Below are 24588 nucleotides of genomic sequence, written 5' to 3' on the forward strand. Positions count from 1 at the left end.
CGCCGGGTACGGTCGGAAAAATATCGTGCTTCGTTCGTTCGTTCGTTCTTTGGCAGATTTTTTATTATTTATTTTACCGTAACAAGTAAAAAAAGCTTATAGATATTGCTAGCACGGTTTCAAATATTTTCTAAAACGTTTTCGAATACAATTTTACAACAGTTATTTTTGTTTTTATTTTTGCTATATTTTATCTGCACACGTTCGCTGTACGCGCATGTACGTACATCGGGAACAACTGTTACGTAGTCGGAATAGCAACACCGAATATCGGCGTTTTGCAATGCAAGTTATCGTGCGACAAAAGAATATCGACATCGATATCCGGCGATTTTATTTACGCTTGAATTTCCAACTATCGCTGCGCGAAACAAATTGAAAGTTGAAAATGACCGCGGAGTACGGTGCTCGCGCGTCTTCGTCGTCCAATTTCTTGCCCGATCCATTTTCCGTCGAGGAGCACGAATCACGCAATTACGTGAGAATCGGTTATAAATATTTTTTCACCGAGCCATTCCACCGCATATTTATACGATAAGGCGACCGTACATAAGTCTAACGATTATTTCCAGCTTGCGTCGCGCAAACGACGTTGCAAACCGTGTTACTACGTTTGTCTGGGAACTCTGGCACATATGGTACACGCGCAACTTCGAAAAAAGTATGCGAAAAGCGATCGTTTGTACTGGATCGGTACTAAATACGCGCGAGATCTCTATAAATGGATGCGTCGATGCAAGCGCAAAAAGATGTTGACGAACGATTTTTACGGATCGTTCGTTGCTTCGTTAACCCTGTTCGCAGTGGGCGCTAAACTGGCCAACGAATTGACGGATTGGACGATATTTTAAAAATATAAATATTTTTTAAAAACAACGATACTATTTTCAGATGGAACACCGTTGGAACATTTTATTACACGGATATACTTGTATAATATTACACGCAAAATACAGAAATGGAACTTATTTGGTATCGACGTTCAACGAAGAATGCACGATTCCTGTAGATACTCTAACGTCTTCGCCCGTAGTTTTCGTTGAATTTAAATCGGAAAGTTCCCTGCGATCAATCTCGACGGAATCTTTATTCGATACCGGCGCATTACTTGAATTTCTATCGTCTATTCTACGAACGGAACTATCTTCCGAATAATTAGATTCCGTCCCATCCGTATTCCCGCTAATTCTACCGCTTTCGTCGCTAGAGTGTCCGCTATCGTTCGACGAAAGTTCGGTTCGATTTGTTTTCACAACTTTCGTTTCTTCGTCGTCGCTTTCGTCGGAACTGTCCAATTCGTCCAAGTCGATGTCGATGTCCAATAAAGTTTTCCTTTTATTCGGTTTGAATTCTTCGTCGAATTTTCTTTTCAACCCAGATCCACCGGCAACCTTGAATCCTTCTTCGACAGCATCGCCAACCCTTTCCGTTAAAGCTGATCTTTCACGATCGTACGTCTGATCTTTGAATTCGTGTTTCGGTTCGGTGCAAAGTCGTTCCAATTTCTTTTTCTTCCGCTCCGCAGCTTCCTCTTCGCGTGTTCCTTGTTTCTCGATCCAAGCCTTTAATCTTTTCTCCTCGTTGATGTCGCGAAGTCTACGGCCGCTCAGGTCTCTGCAAGCCTCGCGATTCGTAGTTTTCTCGATTTGTGCACCGATCGCGCGCAACATGGATCCAAAACCTCCTTTTCCTCCGAGCAACCGTGGAACGATGGAAACGCATCCGTTGTAGCAAGTATCGTTCTCGTCCACGAGCTTTCCATTGTGTACGATGTAAAAGTTTTCTTGCGAGAAATTCTACAACCGAACATTTATTCTTGTCAATGAAACACAACTTTTTAAGGTTATGTCGAATCGTTGTGCTACTTACCGTGAAATCTTCGATCCGATTACGCAAATCGACGAGTTTAATCGGTGCGACGACGGTAAAAATTTGCTTCACACCAGATGCGGTACTTATTTGAACGTTTATCATTTTGATTTCTCACGGAACACCAACAACAACATACACCATACCCAAGCTTCGAACGCATATACCCCTGCATCTGCAGTACTTTTATGCCGTCGGAGCAGATCTCCCAGCATCACGACCGCTCGTGGAGTTTCCATTCAAGGCCAATGTGTTCATTGGTGTTTACGGTGTCCAATGGTGTGTCAGGGATTCTGCTCGAAATCGATTCCAAGTGGTAAAGAGGAGACCTGGCAAATGGAATTCGACATTATATATACATAATTATATACATTATACATTATACATACATATACAAATGCATGTATAAACGCATTTCATACAGTTTTTCTAAGATGCTCGATTGAAATAAACATATTGCCCGTTTTTTTTTCAACTCGATAGGGAAAATTGGGGGCGCTTTTTCGACTGCCTTTTTTTGCATGCTTGGACGAATTAAAATTCAATATGACTGCCCACCCGCATGCGCATTTGGTGGACCGTGCTACCGCAGACCATTCTTTTTTTCGAAAAAATATCTACTTAATACAGTTTGGCTCTAGAATCCATAATTTGAATTACCGCTTTTAAACCACCATATTGAATTTTAATTCGTCCAAGTTTGCAGCTAGTTCAGATGGCAGTCGAAACAGTGCCCCAAAAATTTACTAAGAATCGAGCCCCCCTGTTCGCAGTGTATATATTCAGCACAAAATAAGTTGTAGTAACGATTTGTTGCAATAATTACAATATATTTTCTAAATCCATACGCCTCTCACAAACATGTATGTATTTACAACCGTTGGAAGAAGAAATAGATTTTCATGGTAGGAATTATGACTGTATCGTTGTATTACAGGATATTCAATTAAATTATTAATAGTTGGCAAAGCACGAAGAAATATGGTAAGGTATTCATTCTTATCGGCTAAATTACAAAACGATAAGTGATTATGAATATTCACAGTGAAAGAAAGAACATGTTCATTAAAGAAATCAAATTCAAATGAACAGGCTACGTGAAGCCTGATACGTACAATTGTTTGTATGCCGAGGCAAATTTAATAGAATGCCGACAATAGCCACTTCCTCTTTAACGTATGAAATTCTCATGTACCTAAATTCATTTTATTTCGGTATGTTTGCTGTTTGCGAATTAGGCATGGGATTCTTCAAGGCAGCGAATTTGCCTTCACCCGGCACAAGCACAACGCTGACAGAGTTTGCACTTTTGTTCTTCCTCATAGTCACAGAAGGAGCTAGAATTTATCTTGGAAGGAAAGGAAACTTGACCGAACATGGATTACCAATTCTGATCGGAGTTGTTTTAACTGTGCCCAGTTCGTTGGCTACATTGTATTTTTTGATCTGGCAAAACTATGTGCTCAGGCTAGAAGTAATACTTTGCAGCATACAATTAGTTTTGTTGGCATCCGAATTAATCATTTCGATCTTGTGCCTTATAGCTATTTATCGACCGCCATCTCCCGAAGAGTAAGCCCATGCTTGATTCTGTTTTCTGTCACCTTTACGAGTGCAACATAAAATTTCAATATCACAGAATTTTAATGTATACAATATAGAGATGGAAAAAAAATGACAGTGATGAAACTTGATTCATATTCGACTTTTATACCTTCGGTACTATGTAACTTGTAACAAGTGTATATTGCATATTCACACGTGCGCATACTTATTTCCACTTTTATAAACAATTGTTAAATCGAATCCTTTTTATTAACAGTTCTTTTATAAAAATTATCCAATCGTATTCTATATTTACATAAAATAGTTATAAGAAAATAAATATAATCTTAATAAACAAGTTATATATTTCTTTTTAAATTGCAGCCTCTAGACTACATTTTGAGTTAAGAGGTATTTGGTAGAATTTTAAACGTTCGAATTTAATTCAACGCGTCTCATCTCGATACCGTTAATCGATTCGAATCAAGAACAATTCATCGGATATGAATTTAAACAATAATATATTCAATAATCGAAATAAATTATACCTATTTTCTGTATTTTCGTGATCAATCTTTTATACTGTTATTCGCAGCTCTGCGCCTCCTAATGGCTCGTAGTCTGTTATTACAATATATTCGTAAAAATACAGAACCAAATACTAATAATATACCAATTATTCCGATAACTGTTACCCGATGATGATATATCAAACACGACAACAATATAGCTAGACCCTGTAACAAATGCATAATTTAAATTATATATTATACGCTTCATCGGTATTCGCATGTAGAAGGTATTATTCATTACCTGCCGGATGGTCATTATTATGACAAACGTCACTGGGCCAAATTTCGAAATAGTGTAAAATATATATAGCTGGCCAGTCGCAGAGCAGACCGAAATAAGTAAACAATCGATAATAAACCTAGGATACTACAAAAAAAATGATAACATTTTTATAATTATTCAAAAGACATATTTCATTAGATTTCATTTGAATTACCTTTGCCATAAATAAAAATATGAGAGGGAAACTCGATTGTTGAAATAAAGACATTGCGGTAAATAAACAGGAGAACATATTAACTACACACATCATCTGTACGCTCGTTGCACCGTACTCTGTAAATAATGCGTCTTGCCAGGTACTCGTGAAGCTATCTAATATTAAGTAGCCTCCTAAAAGAATAATACCGGAGACAGTAGTCGCATCATCTAAAAATATTAAATTGGTAATAGTGAGAAAATTTTCAAGACAACGAATACGTGTCATCGATGTAAGTAACTTTACATTTACCGTTTCTATAATCAGAACTATCTAACATAAACAATGTCATTCCAATGGAAATAAGTATAGCTGTAACATATTCGTAATACTCGTATGTAGTACGTGAAATTATTTTCCCCATTATCATAACTGGTATAATTTTAGAAGCTTTTGCCAACACCTGAAACACGTAAGCAACGATATAACTTGTTATTATAAAAGTTTCGAAAGCAAACGATAATATGTCAACTACCTGTGTTGGAAAGCTAACGTATTTCAATGCTTCGTACTGACACCAACTGCTCATTATATTTGACAGTGAACAAAATGCGTATTTATAGAGCGGTGCTTTATGCTGCGGTTGTCTTTGAACCACCAAATATAGTCCAGACATTAGAAATGCCAAAATCCTATTAACAAATACTAAAAATTGAGAATCTTTAAAACGACCTTTATTCCCGTTGTCATCTTCGTATTCCTGTAAAACAAATATTTTCATGTCGAGCAAGATCTTGAAATTGTGTAATCGTTATTGATCCACATTACTTATTTATTTATTTTGCAATTTGTGTCCTAAAACAAATATCGATGTACCAACATAACTTCGGATTATACCTGTGTCATTATCTTCTCTTGTAAATAACCCCACGATAGATAGCTGACTTGTAAACCAAAGAAGCAATATAGGAGTAAAAAGGCATCTTGCATAAAAGTGCGCTGATTAAGATTAGACGGCGTCGAGGTATAAGAAGAGTCCAAGAGTCCTGTTTCACAGTGACCCATAAAACATGAATGTATCAACCTTGGGATACATCCTTTACCTGTTTCATACATAAGCAGAATTTGGTATAACGATCTATTGAATTGTAATGGTTCGTTGCTCTTTTACCTCCTCTTTGGATGTATTTGGTGTGACGAACATATTTATAGATGAGGTAACCAGGTAATAGTACAGTGGCATAACTTAATAAATTTGAACACAAGCGAACAATCCAATTGTACGAGGAAGACTCTAATAATTTTTCTCCAGTATTTAGTAGAGACTGAAAAATTTCACTAGCTCCGAATATAAGGCTCACAGAAAGTAGTAGTAGTATGCTATACAAAAAGATCATTATAATATACTTTAATGTAAACCATCATTTTAATATACAATTTTCGTAGGTATACTTTTTGACATAAAGCCCTTTACCTATGACTTACCAAATTATAAGATCGCTCACAAAATTTCGCATTGTTTTTATTATAATTTAACTTACAATATACAATGGATGATTACTAATTGCTTTACAATCTTGATAATTACTAATTATTTTATAACCTTGATCAATCCACGTCAAATGATTTTTGATTGCACTTTCGAGTACAAAAATATAATATTTCTGTATGAATAATTTTCAAGTAATATTGCATTACATATCGTGTTTCTATATGATACATAATATTTTCAAATCATAATTTTATAAGATAGAAAATTGTTTTCTATGACAGTGTAGAAAATTTATTAACCATCTTCAATGAAAAACTACAACGTACTATGTTTCGATTGATAATTTCTAACCATCCAAAAAGGATCCGTCAAATCATATTTTGTAAGAAATTGTGTCTTTGTACTAACGAACGTCAAATCCATATCTATTAATGGTCACAACTCACGCCACGTGAAATTTTAGTATCGATTGTTGCCATTCGACACCCGCGACAACAATTATTTTTTGAGTTCTTAATTCAATTAGAAATTCTACGAAACGAAACCTTTTACAATCAATCTTCAATCATTTCAAGGATAAGTACATTTGGCTACATGTTCATAACTACAAAGAAATACGTTCTACTACTTTAATATTAAATATTCGTACTAGTTCATATAATCAAATATAAGTAACGTGTACATAGATTTATTTGTGCATAGAGAGAATTGTATTTTGTATGCAACTACGTATATATGTACATAAATTATCTGTAGTCGTGTTTAATGTGGGTACATATATAGGGGGTGTCCCATAATTATGTTAACACCCGTAAAGGGGTGATTTCTGGGATCATTTGAAGTAACTTTTTGCTTAGCAAAAATGCAATCCGCTGACCAATGAGAAACGAGATTGGCTGCCGCGAGGCGGACGAGCCAATGAGCGAAACTGGGCTTTGTATACGCAATGCGATAATCGGCTCGTTTTTAAAGTCAACAATTATAAAAACGAGCCGCAAAACTCGAATAATCGTATCTCCTGTTCCCAAATTATCCATTTTTGTTCGCAAGCTGAAGAAAAATTGGAGAGAATTTACTGTACTATATTTTGAATTAAGCGCGGTAAAGTGCCTCATGGAGACCCGATACAGACCGCCGTCACCATGCTTAGGGGCACCGGCATCGATTGTCTCCCGTTCTCTGTTATCACGCTGATACGTATTTATATAAAGTGTACATGCTCCGAAGGTTAAATTTTACAATTGTTATTGCTTGCTTGTATATATTGCGCGCAAGCAAGTAAGTCCATGGTGCCAGTGCTAAAAAAACTATTACATGAAAAGAAGCAATTGTCAAGAAAAAAATCATTCAAATTTATTGTACAATAAAATACAAATTATATATTGTGTAATAATAGAAATTCAGTATGATTTCTAAAGGTAAGTTTAAATTGGTCATATATATATATTATATACATAACAAATTATCGTAATTGCAGGTAATTAAGGTGTGCACATGAAATTCGTAGTACATATTCGAGTTAGGTTATTTTAATGTTGTGATAGATTCAGTTTATTTTGCTATAATGGCATGTTTCTATCATAGTTGTGGTTTTATAATTAATGGCAACGTATAATATACAATTCATATACGATACTCGTCAATAATATTCGTTATAAATTACTATGCAATTACAAGACACACGTACGTCATAGATCTTCATTGGCCGGTTTTTCTTTTGGGCAGGAACGTATCTACTCGCAGTAGGCCCAAGATAAAAGGCAATTCTAATAAATACATACATACATGTATATATGGTTGACTTTGATATTTCTAAATAATTTTTATATTTTCAAAATGTTACCGTACATTATCAATTTTCTCCATATCGGTTGCAATTATAATAGACATTATATCACTAGACACACTAGACGCTATCGGTATGCTAAACGCGAAATGTATTCGTCATTTTTGGCGAAAATGAATACTTTTTGATATATTCGTGAAAAACTTCTGCTACCATAAGATCGTTAATCCTGCGCATATACCTACGCGTCCGTGACGGCGCGCCACACCTGGGTGTCTACTGCGTGCGCATTATGCAGTATGCACGCAGCTAGACTAGGCCCCCTACTTTTCTACTTTTTAGAGTGCCGGCTCACAGTGGTAGCGAAACCCGAATAATGGTCAAAATGTAAAACATTGACAGAGTTGTATGCCTAGGTTTCCATGGTTGCTGATTACGAATCTGAATATTAAATTTTAGTCGATTAGTCGGGAGAAAGTGTGGTCGCAAGCATGCTGCAACTGACTGTAGCGCGCCGTCATGACACAACACGTTGGTACATACAATGTAGGATTCATCTCTGTAGTAGTAGCCGATGTTGTATATATACTCCAGAACTATTCATTTTTAACAAAACATAATATTTCGCGTTCAGCATACTGAAACGAATAGGATGACATTTGTTATAAACCGAAAGCGTGACTATGAAACAATTACACTTCGATCTTTTCATTTTAGAAACTATTTTAACGATGCATACGTCCCTGTTCCCTGTACACGTCATCGGCTTTAGTCGTGTCGAGCAGATATTTTCCCGCCTAAAGTGAAGTATTAGTTTCCGTCTCTTTGCACAATCCGTGTTGTTTTTACTTTTCTTCTTATAAAAGAAAGCCGATATTTTTGTTACGTTTATAATCGTAAGTAAGATTTTCAAACACTTTTACGTGGTGATATATGTGTATAATGTGCGTTCTTTGGGCTTTTAAAGGGAAAACTGTGGTCACATTACTGTCAAAAATGACCAACGAATATCGTAAACTTTACAAACGACCGTTTACCGTGTGCATAGAGGGGAACATAGGAAGTGGTAAAACAACATTCTTGAATCATTTTAAAAAATTTAATAACACCACAGTCTTACAGGAACCCGTAGAATTATGGCGTGACGTGGGTGGAACAAACTTGCTAGTAAGCTTTTAAAAAATTCAATGTACCAATGGTACGCGCGCGTTACGAAGAAAAATTAAAAATTAACGAATATGTATTTTCAATGTTTAGGAGTTGATGTATAAGAATCCTACTCGTTATGCTTTTTTGTTTCAATCCTATGTACAGTTAACGATGCTACAATTGCATACGCATAAAACTCCACACCCGTACAAAATTATGGAAAGATCTGCATACAGCGCAAGATGTTTTATTGAAAACATGAAACGTACAAAGATGGTGCAGAACGTAGAATATATTGTTTTAGAAGATTGGTTCGACTGGTACACAAAAAATGTTAATTTAGAGACAGATTTAATAGGTAAGGTATCGACAACAGTTTGTACGATAATTATGCTTTCGTTAGCTGAAATTAAAATGTTAATTATTCGAATTAATACTATCTTTATTTTAAAACAGTATATCTAAGAACATCTCCAGATATTGTGTATCGGAGGCTAAAAATAAGAGCAAGAGCCGAAGAAAATTGTGTGCCGTTAGAATATTTGGAACAAATTCATGCGATTCATGACGAATGGTTGTATCATCAATCATTATTTACTGTACCGGCACCTGTCTTAGTATTAGATGGAAATGGAACGTTAGATGACATGGTAAACGAGTTTGAAAATTGTAAAAATCATATTTTTGGTACAGCAGTGGAAGATAGAAGTATTGTAAAAAAGGTAATTGCTCCGCTCAATTCTACGTGCCCAAATGGAAGCGACAATTAGTAAAATATTTACTTTATTGATTTTTATACATTTTCGTTGTTGTAATGTGTACATACGATCGATAGAGTTTTACGACTCACGAGATAACAATAGGTTTAATTATATACAAATTTGTTATCCGTTGCCTGTCTGATATTTAACAATTTAATAAGTACAAATACTAATTGATATTAAATAATTTTTAACTTGTAAGTGACAAATATTGTAAAAATTGTTTAATTCTCGAAGATGAGAAATGAATGTATCAAATTAAATCTTTCCGAGAAGTGGCTAATCTTTTGGCACAATCGTATTCTTGACAAGCCCACAGTGCATTTGTCAAATTACCGATCTCGGCAGTCTTTGTATTAGCCTGTTTCCAGTCTAAGAACATTTGATAAATTACCTGAAAATCGATGTTACGACTTAGTGCTTTTAACAAAAAAGAAATATAAAAATGGTATATCGATATATAGCAATGGAACCTACTTCGCTTATTCCTTTGAACGAATAATTTTCTTCAAATTGTTCAATTTGACCATCCGAATATGACAATTTTCTGGCAACATCTCTCCAGCCATGCCCAATGTGCGTCTTAACAACAAGTATATCTTCCAAAGTAATTTCATCGGTGCATTGGCATAAACATTTTACGTTTTCAGGCATCTCTTGTTTCCACGATTTGGACCCAAAATCTTCCGACGTCGCGGTATCTTTCGTTGGAACCTGATTAACATGGCAAATGTAACTGGTTCTCGAGCCAATCTTGACTCCATTCGAATTAATTATATTGTAATTTACAGTACGTGCTGTTTGCGCTGAAAATATATTTGCAGCTCAGATGTTACAATTCGACCTGTTACGACCTGTTTCGGAGCGGATCGTTTATTTTCAAGACAACGGCTACATACTTACAGTACTGTTTAGGCTTTGTTTTCGTTTTCGCATTAGTCTTATAACGTTGTTTCGAATCGTAAGTGGGAAACTTCGCTTCATCCTTCTCTGTCCCAGGAGAATTACTTGTAGGTACAGAACCATTGGTCTGTGTATTGTCAGTTTCCGATTTTGCATTCGATTTTTCTTTAGTCTTGTCCGCGTTTAAATTATGAGTATACTCTTTACTTTCTATTCGTGGTGGTTCAGGTATTGCGTCCGTCGTCAACATATGAAATCTTCGAGACAAGTTGGCAAGTATTGGCATCTTATTTCGTCGATTATGTTCCATTCGCTGCCCAAACATTAAATATCTAGGAAATACGGATCCTTGAATAATTTGGATTTGGAAACACGCATTACTATTCGAAATGATAGATGCACTCGTAAATGGTCGGTATGGATATTTATGTATGTATTATCAATTCATTTTATGATATATGTACGAAGTACTCACGGAAAGCAAGAAAGCAACAGGTTTCGAGATTTCATGAATCACACTCTATGTGTACTGTACATATTCTATATCAACGAACTTCAGACCTTGAAGTACCTACACTATACTAAAAGGCAACAACCATGCATGTGCATCGTACGTGAATTGCATTTTACTTGAGAATTTCGTAATCCAATACACGAAGTTTTCGATTCGATACCCTTAAATTTATCCGATAAAGAAGCTATTCTATCACAGATTTTTGTTATACGCTTCCAATCTTTTAAAGTCTAAAGTCTAAGATCGAGAAACTAAACTGAGTCTTTTCTTAGGTTTCATTTTAAACTTTTCCTTCGTGGGAATATATTTTTTTATTTTATTTCCTCGAACAATGTTGCACGACAGTGTGGCTACGTTATTTCGATATTATATACATATAACCTTTTAGCTATCGCTGCAATACGTACCGTCATCGATCAAATGATTCGTGTAATTACCCACAGACGATGAAGAGTTTGGTGAAAGAGTTTTCATGCCAAAGAAAACTGTTTATTGTGTCCAATATTATAGAGGAAGGTGAATATTTATTATAGCTTATATACATATATGATCTTTGCCAAGTTAGCCATGAAGATAAAAAAACTGTTGTGATGGTATAGAAATGTTCAGGAGAATTTTCTATATCCATACGATGCAAACAAGACTGTTTATTACAAACATTTCAAATATACAGCACAGATGATTCTTACCGTTTTCGCGATAAGAATAACGTAACGTAACTATCGGTAAGGATAAAGTAATGTTTAGGCGATAGTGGCGCGCCTCTAACTGTCTCTTACTCTCGAGGCGAGAGTACGGGTCCATCAAGATACAAATGACTCATGATTCACGAGCGTCAGCACCAATTAGCCTAGTGGCGCAAAACTCTCAAACTCAAACTGCTAACCAAATTTACACAAGCGATACATAGTACATATGTATGTAACTCCTCTTATAAAGCGCTTAAACTATTAGCCGATTACAATACCGACCAGTAAGAGCGCTGTGATGGGAATGTGAAATGTGAATATTGTGTATGTACACAACATAATAACGAAGTGATAGGGGTAGTGAAGAAGAAAGTAATACAAGTGTCTCAAAAAATTGCCTGACTCCGTTGATCGAGGGCTGATTTGAAGTAAATATACACTTCCTTACCTGTAATAAATCAGAATACATAGAAATTGTAGCAAATATTTTTCTTTTAGCTTACTCACTGTTAACATTCGTGAAGATTACCGAAGTTTGAGACAGCATTTAATTCAGCATATTTAATTCATTTTCAGTAGGAAACGTGCAACAGAAATTTTTTTACAAGAAATTAATAATTCAATAATTAATTTTTTATCGAAATCATGAACAGAAATAATACTTTAAAATATTACGTATTGTCTCAGTATATTGTAGAGGAAGTAGAATCGGTTAAAGAAGAATTGTCAAAGAATGTTCATCAGACCGATCCTTTGTGGGCCATTGTAGCAGGAAAGGTTCGTATCGGCAGGAAGTTTATGCTACTATTAATATAAAGAGTAAGAATAAAAGAGTATTGAATATTTAAAAGTACATTATCTAGGAGAAAAGTGAAGTACACATAGAAGAAATAACTACAGATGATGAAGATGATGACAACGATTTATCTAAAACAGCCGATTCTACTCAATTTCCATCTACTCAATTTTATTTTACACAATTTGGCAATGATTTTGAAAGGGATATTATACAAAAATGTGATATTGTAGAATATCTTTTGGAAAATTTAGAACGTCCCATTGGGAAGTTAGATGTAAATTTATTGGAAAATTTACAGGACGAAGAATTTGTAGAGGTTGTTTGCGATTTAGAAAAGAAATTGAGCACGACAGGTACCTACAACGTTTGTCAATTATTGAATAATATGAGTATAGAAGAAAGAATGAAATATGCATCAGTTTTTTATACTTACTTACTATTACCAAAGGTAATTGAAACACTTATATACATATGTCCTTTGCGATAATTATTAGTATCGATGTAATGCGATAAATTTAAATGTTGTAGATAATCTTTATGGAAGAACCATCGAGACTCTTATTGTCTGTTATTATAGAAAGCGTACAAAAATTCCCAGATGACATTCAAAAATTAATTTTTATTCCTCTGTTAAATGTCGATTTAAAAGATACAACAATTGTCAATATTATAACCCATACTTTTGAACATGGACGAAGTCTTGTTCTAATCATGTATGTATAGAAAGTAGCATTTTTAAAATTTAGAAGCATCTCGCATTAAATATACTTTTATTAGACAGTCGATTAACCTTAACAATGTTTGCAGGGAATACTTGTCGCACGTGAAAGAACTTAAGCTATGGCATCTTCCTGTTTTGGATAATTTAATAACTGTGAAACTAGACGATGTAACAAAAGATAAATTCATACAACTATTATCTGAAAAGGCACTCGATTTTTCTAGAGAGAAAAATTTTGGAAAACTTTTACTGTTGTTCATAAAAGTAAATTTGAATTTTTCTGACCAGCAGAAATTCTTAATGCAGGAAATTGCTAATATAAATCAAACATTTTTCAAAAAACCCATACAAAACCTGTTAAAAGTCCTATAATAAATTGTTTATTACAAAAGAAGACAAACATAATTGTTCTTTTGATTTTGTTCATTTAGCTTTGCAACTTATTAGCTTTAACATTGTTTTGCAAAGTTACAGTATGAGTTATTTAAATTGTATGTAACACAAAATGTTACTAATGCATTATTCTGGAGTGTGTATAAGGTAGTAGTGTGAAATAAATAAATAGTATCGGAAGAAACGTTGAAGAAGATTTAATATAACCTGCGTTATAGATGTTTTCCCCTACTGTATTTCATCTTGCAAAAATATATAATTGCTACGAGTGCAAGCCGAGTGCTGTATGCATGCACGTAACATATCAGCGACGACTTGCTGGCAAAGAACATTTTAAATTTCCAGAGTCGTGTAACATTTACTCTGGATGCACAGATAGTGTTTGGGAGGTTAACAGAGAGAATGATTCCACGGGATCTCATTGAACTCGCGAGAATGCTTAATGGTCGAGATGCAACCAAATGAAATATCGTAGTTTATATTAATTGCGTACGATGCTCAATAATGTGATAATACTGAAATGTGAAATCATATATAACCTCTCCTTCGAGTGACAAGGAATGGGAAAACGAAAAGGTGTTATAATGTAAACATGACGGAAGAACTCTCTGGTGTGACGATAGTTATATTTATCGCGGCTGGTGTATTAACAATGTTATTGCTATTTATTTTTGCGAAACGTCAAATTATGAGATTCGCTTTAAGATCACGTCGAGGCCCTCATATTCCGATCGGACACGATGCAAGGAAGGTATGACCGAGTAATAGATACATTCGATGTTAATGTGAAAACTGTGACGTTCTTCTAATTGTTTAGTCGCTAAAGAAGGAAATTGAAAGGCGAATAGAAGTAATACCAAGGATTCAGTACGAACCGCAACTTATTAGCGATCCACGATTTATCGTGACTCCTCGTGCACAAGTTCCACCACATTACTATAGATTGAAAGCGGTGGACGATATCAGATCGTTGGGTAACTATATCTATTATGTTCCTTGCGTCAAAAATCGGTGATTAGAGCATAATTTAATCGATGTTTGATATTCTTGCCTTGTCACCGTACATAGAAGCTGAAATTACGAAGTACGATAGTTGTCTGAAAAGGCATCCGTCTGAAAATTTAAGAGCATATCTGCTCTCTACTCTAGCTACTCCACTGAACGGTAGCGGTCAAAGATTAATTCATCAGTTTTGCGACTTGTACGAACACGCTAGGCACGATCCAACCGAATTTGGAGACGACGAGTATCAAGTGTACACTCGATTGTTTCTGAAATTAATGGATGCGTAAGTACCACCGTCGTTCGAAAGCGGAAAGAACAGCAGAAGCTTTTGGATTAAGATGTTTATAATGCGGTAACAGTATAAGAGTCTAAATTCAATTGTTTGTTTTTAGAGCCCGTTTATTAAAATCCTATCCAAGCAGTAGAAAATCTAGTCCGAGTCGTACACCTATAAAAAAGAATGTTGAGACAAAACGGAACATATTGGAACCTAGGATGAAATTACCGGAAGACCATACATTAACCGGATCAAGACCAAATACTCTGACGGTCATGGCTTTGGACAATAGTGAAACATCTGTTTAGTTGGTACATAAATTTCTTCATTGCATTCCATAAACTTTCGTCGCATACGACTTTTATTTACACTTCGGTTCTAATCGATAAATATTTGGTCCACGTGTCTTTATAATATGGATTGTGTCTCAAACATATTAGCGAACGATGGAAAGCCAGTTTGTAAACATTAGGAATAGCACTTGTTCTCATATGGTTCAACCATTCCATGATCTAAAACGTGTAACGCATAATAAAATATTCGTCTGTTTTCGATAACCTGCGCCATCATTTGTTGCAATAAGAAGAAAGCAAAAGAAATACCTGCGGCATCGCAGACTTCCAATCTTGTCTGTCGGAAAGAATCACGATAGCTCGAGGAAATAATTCGATCCGGACGTTTGTCGACGTCACCGATAAATCTTGTTTTATCAGAATACGATCAATGCCGGACAAACTGATGATAGAAACGAATAAAACATTGCAGTAGAATTCTATTTTGCTACTGTGGTCTTGCATCGATTCTAACAACAGTACCTGAATCTGTGTCATGAACTCTAATATCCAATTTATAATAGATTTGGCAGAATGTATTCCAACGTGTACTCTTTGAATAGCCTCGAGAAAATATATCTGTATACTGAAAGAAACCCGATAAAACTTGTCGAGCAACATTAATGCGTTTACGAGACATAATGTTATTTTATGTTACGCGAATAGTTACCTAGGCATAAGAATAGCTTCGTCGATTAATTCGCTAAACCATGTTAACGATGTCTCGGAACATTTCTTTAGAACCAGTTCGGCTCTGATCGCAGTCGCATTTTTTAATCTATTAGCCGTTACCTCGGACCATGTTCTAGGAGATGTAATCATTTCTATATGCTTCGCTGGCAACTCTAAAACGGCTGTAACGTAAGACTCGAATCGTTCGTACGTCAAATCGATTTGGTCGAAAAGCTTTTCCAGCAAGGTGGTTAACAGCGTCAAATTTCCATCGTACACGTCCTGATGTTTTAAAGTCCGAGCATACGAGAACATAATGGTATCGAACAAGTTCTTCGAACGCTCGTTATCGAACGGCATCTTCTCGAGCGCATGTTCCAACGTAGCCGTTAAAAATGGCTTCATGTTACTCGGCTGTACAGCTTGACACAGATCGTCGAGATTCTGATACAATATCGTGTATTCGTCAACGTTCAGTTCAAAGTCGGAGTCAATTTCCGATTGATACGTCGACAGATAGTTTTCGATGAAAGATTTCGCGGACAAAGATATCTTCGCGTGACGACACGCAATGGCAAGGGTATATGCCTTAGTTACGGGCGACAGATTGATAACATCTCCGAGGAAACTCCAGTTTACGTTGGGTAACGGTTTCGTATACTTGTGAGCAAATATTCTCAGGCATTCCGTGATAACGCGGTGATCGTTGGGTTCCGATTTGTCGGAACGTCTCAAGTATTCACCGACCCCCCGTATCACGCTCTTCTCTGGCAAATATTTGTAATTTTGTGGCTCACCGTGGGGCCAGATATAAATTCCAGAACGAAAGTTCCCCAATTCTTCGTTGACGAAAGAAATTAAGAGATTTCCAGCACTCGACAGGGCCGACTTGTTGATATTTTTAAGCATTTCTATCCAACAGCTAGCAGGTACATATGGAAACAATGTTTTCGGTTTCTCGTCACCGGTCGCGTCGTCGGACGCCGCGAGATGAGATCGAAAGTTTAACGGTAACGTTTCCAGAGGAATACGCTCCAGAGGAAACGAAGCCAGCGCTTTCAAAGCAGACTCGGCGACCCTCGGATTGTTGAATGTCGCGTACATCCATAGATTCGATGTTACATCGGTGACCAAATGATCGTACGTTTCGGCAGATAGAAACGACGGATACGATGCAACATCGGCAAATAATTCGCAGAGACTTTGCAGAACGATTGTACGCTTTTCTTTCTCCATTTTCGGGGCCAGCACTTTCCACGTCGAAGCGATATCTATCACGGAAGCATTGCAAAGCGCGGATATGCTTTTGAGAGCGAGCGCGCTCGCGGTTCCGCCGTTCGTGTCCGTCGAACGATTCAGTATTTCCGATAGCAACGGTACCAACGCTTCGCCGTGTTCGGGATGATTTTCGCAAACGAATCTCATAGCTCTCGCGCAAGTCGCATTCGAATGCCAGGAGAGATCGGTCTTCATCAGACGAATTATCGCAGCTGAAACGAATCTGTAACACATCGGCTGCTCTTTCAGCATCTTCAAATACAATTCAACGGCGAAGCATTTCAGTTGCTTGTCGCCGTGTAACAGCGTGTCCAACGTGTGCGTAATAATCGGGACGTTCTCTTTACTGGCTGCCAGCTCGGGTACAACCAGCAACAGATACTTCAGTTCTCTGCTGTCCTTCGACTTGGTTAATTTATGTAATACAAGAGATAGCAGATGCGACTCGAAACTTTTCTCTTCTCTACAGACATCGACGAGTACGTTGCAACTCGACTCGGCAATTATCGGATCGTTCGTTTCTATAAAAAGGCCGGACAGCAACAGTTTGCATTTGCATTTAAGATCGATCGGTACCCGCGACATCTGTTTCAACCAGAGTAAAATATCGTTTTTCTTCCAGATGTTTAGACAACGTACGATCTCCGCGTAAAACTGAAGATACGGATCAAAGTTGGCGAACGCTTCGAAGACTTTACACGTAAACGCCGTATCGTCGTAACCGGTACGTCGTTCAACGAACATCTCTCTCAATAAATTTGTTGCCATATTCAACGCATCCGAGCACAATAACGACGGATACGCCATCCACTTCAACATCGATGCTATCAAAGTATTCAAAAATATGTCGCTGCACGACAATTTCTTTGTTATCGTTGCACCTATAACATAATTCGTTCGAATTAAAACTACAAGCGCAAAGATCGATCGGTATCTGACAATTTGAAGCGCTTACATATCTGCAAGGTACCGTGCAAATAAATGGCAGGACACGAAACGATCGCTTCTGCCATTAACGCCAACATAAAATCTCCTATGCGGACATCGCATTGATTTATGATCACGAGCAGCGTGTCGAAATTTGGTGTTGGATCCGATCCGTGTTTCAACAATCGAATAGACAATGATGCCAGCACGGGAGCGATCGCCGTACAGTAATCTTTATCGTTTTCTCGGGACGCTTTCTTTGCAACTTCTAAAATTCTATAATTCGTATTTATGCAAGAATAAACGTCGGCGGTGTGCAACCAAAGTAATACTTCCATCTGCAAACATTCGCTGTGCTCCGATCGAAACAACAACTGCCAAGTTTGTTGCGCGCAGCATTCCAGTGGATTTGGAAAAGGATTACACAAAATATAGAGAAAAACAGGCCGTAACATTGCTACGCTGTTCTTTCTGACTCTAAAATACTTGGTCTCTTAGTACGGGTGGAAACATATTAAAAAAGAAGAAAGAAACGTACGCTTTTCTACGTACCGAGAATCTTGGTGATTCGTAACGCGTGCCATTTGATTCAACACGCATTGCCAACTGTATTTGTCCCGATTAAAAATCATAATGAAGGGGTGTTGAGGGGCATGAAGCGTAAATGGATACATGGCATCGTCTTCCTTGTTGTTTTTCAAATGCATGATTAATAAATGCCCGATAGCCGTGGTAGCAACCGTATAATTTCTGAAGCATAGAACATGTTTGTTATGAAGTTACGAAGAAGCTGGTCGTACGATCGAGTCAAAAGTCGCTTGGAGGGGTTTACTTGATGGAGGAAAGACTGGACACGAATGTGGACAGTGCCTCGCCAATGTTCCAAAATCCATTCTCGACCAGCGCTATAAGAGCCTGACAAGCGGATATGCTGACAGCGGCATCCGCACTATCTCGTTTCGCCGACAACAACTTGAACTCGGGCAACTGTCGCAAACGAAAACATTAAAAAGACCGCCAGAATCGTTCGAGACTAAACACCACCAACACCAACAAATATCGTTTACTTGTGAAATCTTATCGTCGGCATGATCGTGTCTCTTTTTCTTAATAGAATCGAAAAGCTTTGCTATTGCCTGCAGAAAGAAACACGTTAGAATAATATTGTATGGCAAAAGAAAATAAGTGGATACATTGATTTCAGAAAAGGCGCATCGGCGTAACTCACGTGCGATATTAAAACAGGATTTGCAGATTGTAACTTGTATTCTATTTCGTCCATTTTACAGAAAAGAAAATATTCTTATATCGGATAAATCTGTCTACGGAATTCTACGAGCATTTCTTGAGACAGAGTTATCGATGTTCGATTCTTGGACGAAACGAGGTTACGACACTTAACCTACAATTGCAATTGATATAAAATAAAACGTTCTTCTCGACGTATTTTTTCAGTCGGACTTGAAAGATGGAAAAAATTGCGACGGTTACGCGCGATGGCAACGACTTTGATGAAAGGTTGAACAATTTCGACGAACGACTTTTGACAAACGGAACGATTATTTTGCTTTCGCTGCACTGCGCGACCGTGGTTTATCGTTGCGGTCGAAAACAGTCGAAGAGTCGAGCCGTTCGTCGTTTTTCGCGCCATCATGGGGTTCGAAAATACGCGCGGAATTCAACATGCGACACCGGAAAAACTCAACAAATCGACTGCTACGAGAACCATAAGATATCGTATAGTGAGATTTTTTAATGTATTTATTCGTATGGACAAGTTGGAGCATAGTGCACAATATATTTAATATATAGTAGTCTGAGGAAGGGGATCAGAATACATTCTGGAGCTTGAACACAATATCTTACAATTTAACGACAAGATGCCTGCATTTCTGTACTTGCTTTCTGTACGTAATGTTACTCGTATATTCATATATTCGAAGTGTATAATATATAAAGCGCAACGACTCGCTATTTTTATCATTCTAAAAAAAGGAGACGAGAATACGGGTCCTTGTTTATTAGGTTTGCGTTAAGTTACGTTAACGTTAACGTTACGTTCCGTTACGTTCCGTTACGTCACGTTACGTCACGTTACGTTACATTTCAGTCCATTTTATGTTGTCGCTTGTTCTTTTTCTTCGATCGAGAATTTGTTGTAATGGATTATGCAACATCGTGGCAAATACGCAGTACTCGCTAAAGTATATCCTTACTTGGAAGTTGTCTCCAATTGCTAATTACATCCGTTAGTTTCGCGCGCGTAGTTTCGTAGAGGATAGAATTCTCGTTAATGGAGAGATCGCGGAGTTACAAGGCGGGGGACGACGCGAGACGACGATCTATCATCGTCGAGGAGAGCGAGGGGAAAGGGGGAACCGTGCGAGAATACCGTACGGTTTTGGGAAAAGAAACGAAACCAAAGAATCCCGTTTGTCGTCGTAAGTTCGGTATATCGTTTTGCCTCGAGGATTGCGAGAGTTTGCGAGTTTGCGCGTTTGCTAGTTTTTGTTTGTTTGCGAAATGGAATGGAACGGAACGTTCTGGTATATTCGACGATTGGAGACAGCTCCTTTTTCTCGCGTAATCAGCGATTAACGATCTACATTAAATTTTGTTTAAAAGCAAATACACTTTACAGCCTATACAAATCCGTTCACAAGTTCGTTCATCGTTCTCTTTTTCCGTTCCCTTATTTTCTCTCTTTTTCTCGGTTTTCCAAAAATTTTCTCTGTTTCATTCTTTCTACAGGAGTTTATGTTTTGCGGAGAGTGCAGGGCAGGTCCAGGTACTTAGGCTATCTGCATATTTTCACGAATAAATTTTCTTACGGTCGTCCGTAAATCTCCCGTTTTCGCTCATTCCTCAATGTTTCGTTTGTTTTATAAAAATCACAGCACAGCACCAGCATTTTACTTTAAAGCCTGCCCCCCTTTTCTCCTTCGAACGTCTCATTAAAACTGAGACGAACACGTTTTCCCACCGCGTTTCTGTGCACACTCTGCTATACACGTATAGAAACGAATCGTTGTTGTACTCGAATTAGAAAAAAAAAAAGAAAATAACCACGCCTTGCTCTTTCTCGTTTTATTTGGCATTTGCGATAGTATGCACGGCATGATAAAATTAATTTCGGATTCTCGGCAACGCGTTTTACCAATCGTTCGAATCGTACAACGCTTTCATCTCTCGTCGATACAATAATAAAATAATGTAACCGATAATTATTAATGAATAATCGTAATAAAAGATACAAGGATAATAATTGATACTGAACTAATGTTAGGTAACCGCCGCGATACTTTGCGAGCGTATCGCGCGGCGGCATTAATTATACACCTAATAGGTTTTTTTCCTTTTCTCATTAATTAGTCTTAGTCTTCGTTTTGCCTGGCCGTTCATCCTCCCTCTCTCTGTCTCTCGTTCGTTCTCTCGCTCTCTCTCTCTCACACACACACACACACACACACACACGCACACACCATGCACACGCACGCCACACGCACACATACACACACATGCGCGCGCAGAGGCATACACCTCTCACGCGTTTACTTTGTTCCTCTTCCATTCTCGCAATTACGGTCAATCTCGATCGCTTTCGTGCAGCGTTACCCTCCCTACGTTATTCGCGTACCGCTAACTACCGTTATTTTTAGTAAACAAATAGCGTTCTAGCGTATTCAATGTACAATCGCTTACTGTCGCGTTACCATTATTTAGAATCCCAATTTTTTCCGTTACACCGTCCTACGCGACGAGTATCTCTTATTAGTTTTCTTTTTTTTCTCTCCCTCAACCCCCCCCCCCCTTTTTTTTGTTTTGATATCATTACCGACACAATATATCGATGGGCGATCAAACTGTCCGAAAGAATCGTATTTTTGTCGTCCAACGGTTGCACAATTTTTTCTCTACAAAAATGTCGAGTTCGCGTATCCGCGAATTTCCTTTTTACAATAAAATACAACGATTCGTAATGTAGGTTATGTCAATGTTATGCACAACGTTCTCGTTAAAACATTCGTACGCGGTATACACAAAACACACACGCGCGCGCGCGATACGCGATACGCGATACGCAATACGCAATACGCAATACGCAATACGCAATACGCGACACGCGAAACACGCAAATACGGAACACGCAATATGCAACATTCAACGCTCTCGTGAAATTTGCGCGGGGCATCGATTCCCATTCGCGCGCGCTTTGTCCGGAAAATTTCTACACATGATAAAAATGTTGCCTCGACACTCCGACCGTCCGACTGTCCGACTATTCGAGTCCGAAAGTCCGAGAGTCCGAGAGCAGGGTTTCGCGTCGCAGAGAAATTAAATTGGTTCGTGGCGCGATCGAGGAGGTTTTCGCCTCGTGGCTGTTCCGCAACCTGGAATCGCTGCGTACGCAACAAATGGTCGCACAGGCATCGAGGAAGTTGCTACCCGAGACAAGATCAACGCATCTTCTTTTTCCTACGCGTCGTTTTCATTTCGTATCGACACAGGCTGGAAATGTTCTCGAAATTTCGAAGACGTTCTTCGTCGACCAACCGACTCCTACCCACGATGTCGCATTTGTTCGCTTCTTGTTCGAGTTTCATCGGCTACGACCGAGATCTCGTGTCATCCTTGGCTTCGCTACCTTTCGTCCCTGGATCACCACCGATCGTCGCGGATCGCTCGGTCGCGTTCGCGACGCGTGCCGACAATTTCTCGGACGCGCGAGAGACCCGTTCGTTCGCATTTACCTCGCAGAGAGACGCGATCAACCATATATGCCATAGAGTCGAATCGAATCGAATCGAATCGAACACGAATATCGTTAAAAATACTTTCTCTTGTGTAATTTACGATAAGCGAGAACCGTGAAAAAATACGAACAAGTACGCGGGCAACTCTGTTCAGATCTTTAAGTACATCGGCATCGTTGAAACGCGATTGCTCGGGATTACGTTCCGGCTCTCTCTCTCTCTCTCTCTCTCTCTCTCTCTTTTTCGATTCGCATCTAGAAAAAGTAGAACCGAGTTTCGAGCGATACCAGAACCGATATATTTGACCAATGAAATGCAAAGAAATGGTCTTTCGTTTCGACTCTACGCTCCCTTTCCTTCCGCGATCCTTTTCTTCTCTTTCTCTCTCGTTGCTCTCTCGTTCGTCTCGCTCTTCGAGGGTTTCTCTCTCTTTCTCTCTCTCTCTCTCTCTCTCTTTTTCGCAGTCGGACATTGGGAAGCTCGTAATCGCGTCGTCGAAGAAGTGCGAGCGCGAGACGAATGACAAATAATAGAGAGAAAGAGAGAAAGTAAGAGAGACGAAGACGATTGCTTGAAAAAGAGGCCGGTACGGTGGAGCGACGCGACGATAAAGCGACGACAGAGAGGAACGGTCCCGGTGTGCGCGTCGACGGTGGTGGCCAGCGAGCGTCGTCGAGAGAGCGTTACCGAAGAAGAAGAAGTAGCAGGCTAGAATTAGCGGTATTCTCGACGGATGCCATATCCTAGGGTTGCCTGCCAGCGGTGGCAGAGTGCGGATGTCCCGCAGCGGTTGCTCCGCTGACCGGTGAAGGATGATGAGGCGTGTGGTGAGTTTGTGCGGAGGTGGGTCCGGTTGTTCCGGCAGCTAGTACGGGGGCCGCGGGTCACTTGGGCGGGAATGGCGAGATCACCGATGCGGCTACCGCGGCGGCCTGCTGACTCGCCAGCATTGCCGCTGTAACACACACAGATAGACACGGTGTCCTGGTTAATTGCTTTAGCTTACAGCTGTGTCGTCGTCGTCGTCGTTGCCTCGTCGCTGCGCCTCCTCCCTCGCGATTTCGTGGAAGATCGGGACCGGGATATGTCGCGCATCGTTTTTTCCGTCTATCCGTTTATTATCCGTTTATTATCCGTTTATTATCCGTTTATTATCCGTCTATCTGTATATATATATATATATATACAACGCGTCTATATGTTCGTCGTCCTCGTTCGGCCCAAGTTTCTCCTCGACGATTCAACGCCACTCCAGCCCAAGTATCGCGCGCAGGAACGAACGAGTTGCTTCTCGGTGAAGGGCGCGATGGGATAATACCTGGGATATCGGTCTCTGGGTCGAAGGGGAACGCGCGACGGGACGACGCGGGTGGAGAGGGAAGGAGAGGCTTGAGAAATCCGCAGGACTAACCGGCCGATACGTTCACCATATTTCCGAGATGCTCGATTTTTGTTTCGGGAAGGTTCTCGAACGCGTTGATCCTGTCCTCTAGCAAAAGAGATCTTCGGTGGAAGACTATTGAAAAGTTTGCGCGGTTAAGGGAGAATGTATCGTCGTGTGTGTGTGTGTGTGTGTGTGTGTGTGTGTGTGTGTGTGTGTGTGTGTGTGTGTGTGTGTGTGTAAGGCTATTTTTTTTTCTTTTCTCGTCCACTACCCTAACCCTTGTTGTTCCCTATCGATGCGCAACACGTAGGAATTCATTATACGTCGAATCGTTCTCGCCGTTTGTC

The 24588-nt window shown here is 38.7% G+C and overlaps 9 protein-coding genes and 1 long non-coding RNA gene across 22 annotated transcripts in view; 4 read left to right on the forward strand and 6 right to left on the reverse strand.

The window, feature by feature from the left end:
- Positions 1 to 37: 37 nt before the first annotated feature.
- On the reverse strand, positions 38 to 2137 carry LOC117221408 (splicing regulator SDE2). Its single transcript, XM_033472353.2, has 2 exons — positions 1870 to 2137; positions 38 to 1796 (listed from the first exon to the last, which is right to left on the reverse strand). Exons 1-2 carry the CDS (start codon positions 1972 to 1974, stop codon positions 966 to 968), a joined length of 936 nt encoding a protein of 311 aa, XP_033328244.2. The 5' UTR covers positions 1975 to 2137; the 3' UTR covers positions 38 to 965.
- A 323-nt stretch (positions 2138 to 2460) lies between these two features.
- Positions 2461 to 3772, forward strand: LOC117221413 (transmembrane protein 216). The gene is made up of 2 exons (XM_033472367.2): positions 2461 to 2732; positions 2807 to 3772. The coding sequence occupies exon 2, from the start codon at positions 3017 to 3019 to the stop codon at positions 3443 to 3445; it is 429 nt and encodes a 142-aa protein (XP_033328258.1). The 5' UTR covers positions 2461 to 2732; positions 2807 to 3016; the 3' UTR covers positions 3446 to 3772.
- LOC117221405 (adenosine 3'-phospho 5'-phosphosulfate transporter 1) lies at positions 3270 to 6516 on the reverse strand. Of its 2 annotated transcripts, XM_033472349.2 has the most exons (9): positions 5891 to 6516; positions 5577 to 5785; positions 5303 to 5508; positions 4941 to 5165; positions 4718 to 4868; positions 4424 to 4635; positions 4228 to 4353; positions 3963 to 4151; positions 3270 to 3473 (listed from the first exon to the last, which is right to left on the reverse strand). In XM_033472349.2, exons 1-8 carry the CDS (start codon positions 5920 to 5922, stop codon positions 3984 to 3986), a joined length of 1329 nt encoding a protein of 442 aa, XP_033328240.1. In that variant the 5' UTR covers positions 5923 to 6516; the 3' UTR covers positions 3270 to 3473; positions 3963 to 3983. The 2 variants fall into 2 exon arrangements, with proteins under 2 accessions (XP_033328240.1, XP_076383833.1); XM_076527718.1 differs by lacking the exon at positions 3270 to 3473 and having other exon boundaries at positions 3560 to 4151.
- Positions 6517 to 7024: 508 nt separating this feature from the next.
- On the forward strand, positions 7025 to 10052 carry dnk (deoxynucleoside kinase). Of its 5 annotated transcripts, none has more exons than XM_076527730.1 (5): positions 7025 to 7315; positions 8401 to 8579; positions 8651 to 8850; positions 8941 to 9190; positions 9289 to 10052. In XM_076527730.1, the coding sequence occupies exons 3-5, from the start codon at positions 8680 to 8682 to the stop codon at positions 9600 to 9602; spliced, it is 735 nt and encodes a 244-aa protein (XP_076383845.1). In that variant the 5' UTR covers positions 7025 to 7315; positions 8401 to 8579; positions 8651 to 8679; the 3' UTR covers positions 9603 to 10052. The 5 variants fall into 5 exon arrangements, with proteins under 5 accessions (XP_076383845.1, XP_033328252.1, XP_033328250.1 ...); XM_033472361.2 differs by having other exon boundaries at positions 8401 to 8485; XM_076527731.1 differs by lacking the exon at positions 7025 to 7315 and adding an exon at positions 8083 to 8218.
- Positions 7226 to 7885, reverse strand: LOC117221417 (uncharacterized). The gene is made up of 2 exons (XR_004490504.2): positions 7746 to 7885; positions 7226 to 7663 (listed from the first exon to the last, which is right to left on the reverse strand). It is a non-coding gene; the product is annotated as an uncharacterized LOC117221417 (long non-coding RNA).
- On the reverse strand, positions 9599 to 11779 carry imd (death domain-containing immune deficiency protein). 3 transcript variants are annotated; one of them, XM_033472358.2, is made up of 4 exons: positions 11700 to 11779; positions 10497 to 10828; positions 10071 to 10399; positions 9599 to 9987 (listed from the first exon to the last, which is right to left on the reverse strand). In XM_033472358.2, the coding sequence occupies exons 2-4, from the start codon at positions 10819 to 10821 to the stop codon at positions 9847 to 9849; spliced, it is 795 nt and encodes a 264-aa protein (XP_033328249.2). In that variant the 5' UTR covers positions 10822 to 10828; positions 11700 to 11779; the 3' UTR covers positions 9599 to 9846. The 3 variants fall into 3 exon arrangements, with proteins under 3 accessions (XP_033328249.2, XP_033328248.2, XP_033328246.2); XM_033472357.2 differs by having other exon boundaries at positions 11418 to 11759; XM_033472355.2 differs by lacking the exon at positions 11700 to 11779 and adding an exon at positions 10972 to 11175.
- Positions 11780 to 11832: 53 nt separating this feature from the next.
- LOC117221407 (uncharacterized) lies at positions 11833 to 13796 on the forward strand. Of its 2 annotated transcripts, none has more exons than XM_033472352.2 (5): positions 11833 to 12127; positions 12180 to 12476; positions 12563 to 12946; positions 13027 to 13211; positions 13306 to 13796. In XM_033472352.2, exons 2-5 carry the CDS (start codon positions 12345 to 12347, stop codon positions 13589 to 13591), a joined length of 987 nt encoding a protein of 328 aa, XP_033328243.2. In that variant the 5' UTR covers positions 11833 to 12127; positions 12180 to 12344; the 3' UTR covers positions 13592 to 13796. The 2 variants fall into 2 exon arrangements, with proteins under 2 accessions (XP_033328243.2, XP_033328242.2); XM_033472351.2 differs by having other exon boundaries at positions 12198 to 12476.
- Positions 13797 to 14204: 408 nt separating this feature from the next.
- Positions 14205 to 21368, forward strand: LOC117221412 (protein C1orf43 homolog). 3 transcript variants are annotated; one of them, XM_033472364.2, is made up of 5 exons: positions 14205 to 14363; positions 14430 to 14586; positions 14681 to 14900; positions 15010 to 15205; positions 17799 to 21368. In XM_033472364.2, exons 1-4 carry the CDS (start codon positions 14205 to 14207, stop codon positions 15200 to 15202), a joined length of 729 nt encoding a protein of 242 aa, XP_033328255.2. In that variant the 3' UTR covers positions 15203 to 15205; positions 17799 to 21368. The 3 variants fall into 3 exon arrangements, with proteins under 3 accessions (XP_033328255.2, XP_033328256.2, XP_033328254.2); XM_033472365.2 differs by lacking the exon at positions 17799 to 21368 and adding an exon at positions 15481 to 15822; XM_033472363.2 differs by lacking the exon at positions 17799 to 21368 and having other exon boundaries at positions 15010 to 15451.
- Positions 15198 to 19471, reverse strand: LOC117221394 (focadhesin). 2 transcript variants are annotated; one of them, XR_013035347.1, is made up of 9 exons: positions 19332 to 19471; positions 19171 to 19239; positions 18936 to 19090; positions 18656 to 18853; positions 18132 to 18580; positions 15897 to 18057; positions 15710 to 15812; positions 15497 to 15629; positions 15198 to 15406 (listed from the first exon to the last, which is right to left on the reverse strand). XR_013035347.1 is itself a non-coding variant. In XM_033472323.2 (8 exons), the coding sequence occupies exons 1-8, from the start codon at positions 19383 to 19385 to the stop codon at positions 15260 to 15262; spliced, it is 3549 nt and encodes a 1182-aa protein (XP_033328214.2). In that variant the 5' UTR covers positions 19386 to 19471; the 3' UTR covers positions 15198 to 15259. The 2 variants fall into 2 exon arrangements, 1 of the variants encoding a protein (XP_033328214.2); XM_033472323.2 differs by having other exon boundaries at positions 15497 to 15812.
- LOC117221386 (uncharacterized) overlaps positions 21176 to 24588 on the reverse strand; it is a 33641-nt gene continuing 30228 nt past the window's right edge. For both annotated transcript variants that reach the window (XM_033472308.2, XM_033472309.2), the window contains one exon: positions 21176 to 23812. In XM_033472308.2, the coding sequence (XP_033328199.2) occupies positions 23742 to 23812 (71 nt within the window). In that variant the 3' untranslated portion in view covers positions 21176 to 23741. The remainder of the gene's footprint in view (positions 23813 to 24588) is intronic.

The sequence above is a fragment of the Megalopta genalis genome, unplaced genomic scaffold (assembly GCF_051020955.1).
Source record: "Megalopta genalis isolate 19385.01 unplaced genomic scaffold, iyMegGena1_principal scaffold0037, whole genome shotgun sequence".
In the NCBI taxonomy this organism is placed as follows: domain Eukaryota; kingdom Metazoa; phylum Arthropoda; class Insecta; order Hymenoptera; family Halictidae; genus Megalopta; species Megalopta genalis.

Excerpts from the sequence above, each read along its gene's own strand:
- LOC117221408 (XM_033472353.2), bottom strand. The coding sequence starts at position 1,974 with ATGATAAACGTTCAAATAAGTACCGCATCTGGTGTGAAGCAAATTTTT. Across the intron at positions 1,797-1,869 it reads ATCGGATCGAAGATTTCACG|AATTTCTCGCAAGAAAACTT; the intron begins GTAAGTAGCACA and ends GTTCGGTTGTAG.
- LOC117221413 (XM_033472367.2), top strand. The coding sequence starts at position 3,017 with ATGCCGACAATAGCCACTTCCTCTTTAACGTATGAAATTCTCATGTAC.
- LOC117221405 (XM_033472349.2), bottom strand. The coding sequence starts at position 5,922 with ATGCGAAATTTTGTGAGCGATCTTATAATTTG. Across the intron at positions 5,786-5,890 it reads GTGAGCGATCTTATAATTTG|CATACTACTACTACTTTCTG; the intron begins GTAAGTCATAGG and ends CTTTTTGTATAG. Across the intron at positions 5,166-5,302 it reads AAGAGAAGATAATGACACAG|GAATACGAAGATGACAACGG; the intron begins GTATAATCCGAA and ends TTTGTTTTACAG.
- dnk (XM_033472359.2), top strand. Across the intron at positions 8,851-8,940 it reads TGGGTGGAACAAACTTGCTA|GAGTTGATGTATAAGAATCC; the intron begins GTAAGCTTTTAA and ends TTCAATGTTTAG. Across the intron at positions 9,191-9,288 it reads TTTAGAGACAGATTTAATAG|TATATCTAAGAACATCTCCA; the intron begins GTAAGGTATCGA and ends ATTTTAAAACAG.
- imd (XM_033472355.2), bottom strand. The coding sequence starts at position 11,006 with ATGAAATCTCGAAACCTGTTGCTTTCTTGCTTTCC. Across the intron at positions 10,829-10,971 it reads CTGTTGCTTTCTTGCTTTCC|ATATTTAATGTTTGGGCAGC; the intron begins GTGAGTACTTCG and ends CGTATTTCCTAG. Across the intron at positions 10,400-10,496 it reads AACAAAGCCTAAACAGTACT|CGCAAACAGCACGTACTGTA; the intron begins GTAAGTATGTAG and ends ATATATTTTCAG.
- LOC117221407 (XM_033472352.2), top strand. The coding sequence starts at position 12,345 with ATGAACAGAAATAATACTTTAAAATATTACGTATTGTCTCAGTATATT. Across the intron at positions 12,477-12,562 it reads GGGCCATTGTAGCAGGAAAG|GAGAAAAGTGAAGTACACAT; the intron begins GTTCGTATCGGC and ends TACATTATCTAG. Across the intron at positions 12,947-13,026 it reads CTTACTTACTATTACCAAAG|ATAATCTTTATGGAAGAACC; the intron begins GTAATTGAAACA and ends TAAATGTTGTAG.
- LOC117221412 (XM_033472364.2), top strand. The coding sequence starts at position 14,205 with ATGACGGAAGAACTCTCTGGTGTGACGATAGTTATATTTATCGCGGCT. Across the intron at positions 14,587-14,680 it reads GGACGATATCAGATCGTTGG|AAGCTGAAATTACGAAGTAC; the intron begins GTAACTATATCT and ends CACCGTACATAG. Across the intron at positions 14,901-15,009 it reads TTTCTGAAATTAATGGATGC|AGCCCGTTTATTAAAATCCT; the intron begins GTAAGTACCACC and ends GTTTGTTTTTAG.
- LOC117221394 (XM_033472323.2), bottom strand. The coding sequence starts at position 19,385 with ATGGACGAAATAGAATACAAGTTACAATCTGCAAATCCTGTTTTAATA. Across the intron at positions 19,091-19,170 it reads CCGACGATAAGATTTCACAA|TTGCCCGAGTTCAAGTTGTT; the intron begins GTAAACGATATT and ends CGTTTGCGACAG. Across the intron at positions 18,058-18,131 it reads GCACGGTACCTTGCAGATAT|GTGCAACGATAACAAAGAAA; the intron begins GTAAGCGCTTCA and ends ATTATGTTATAG.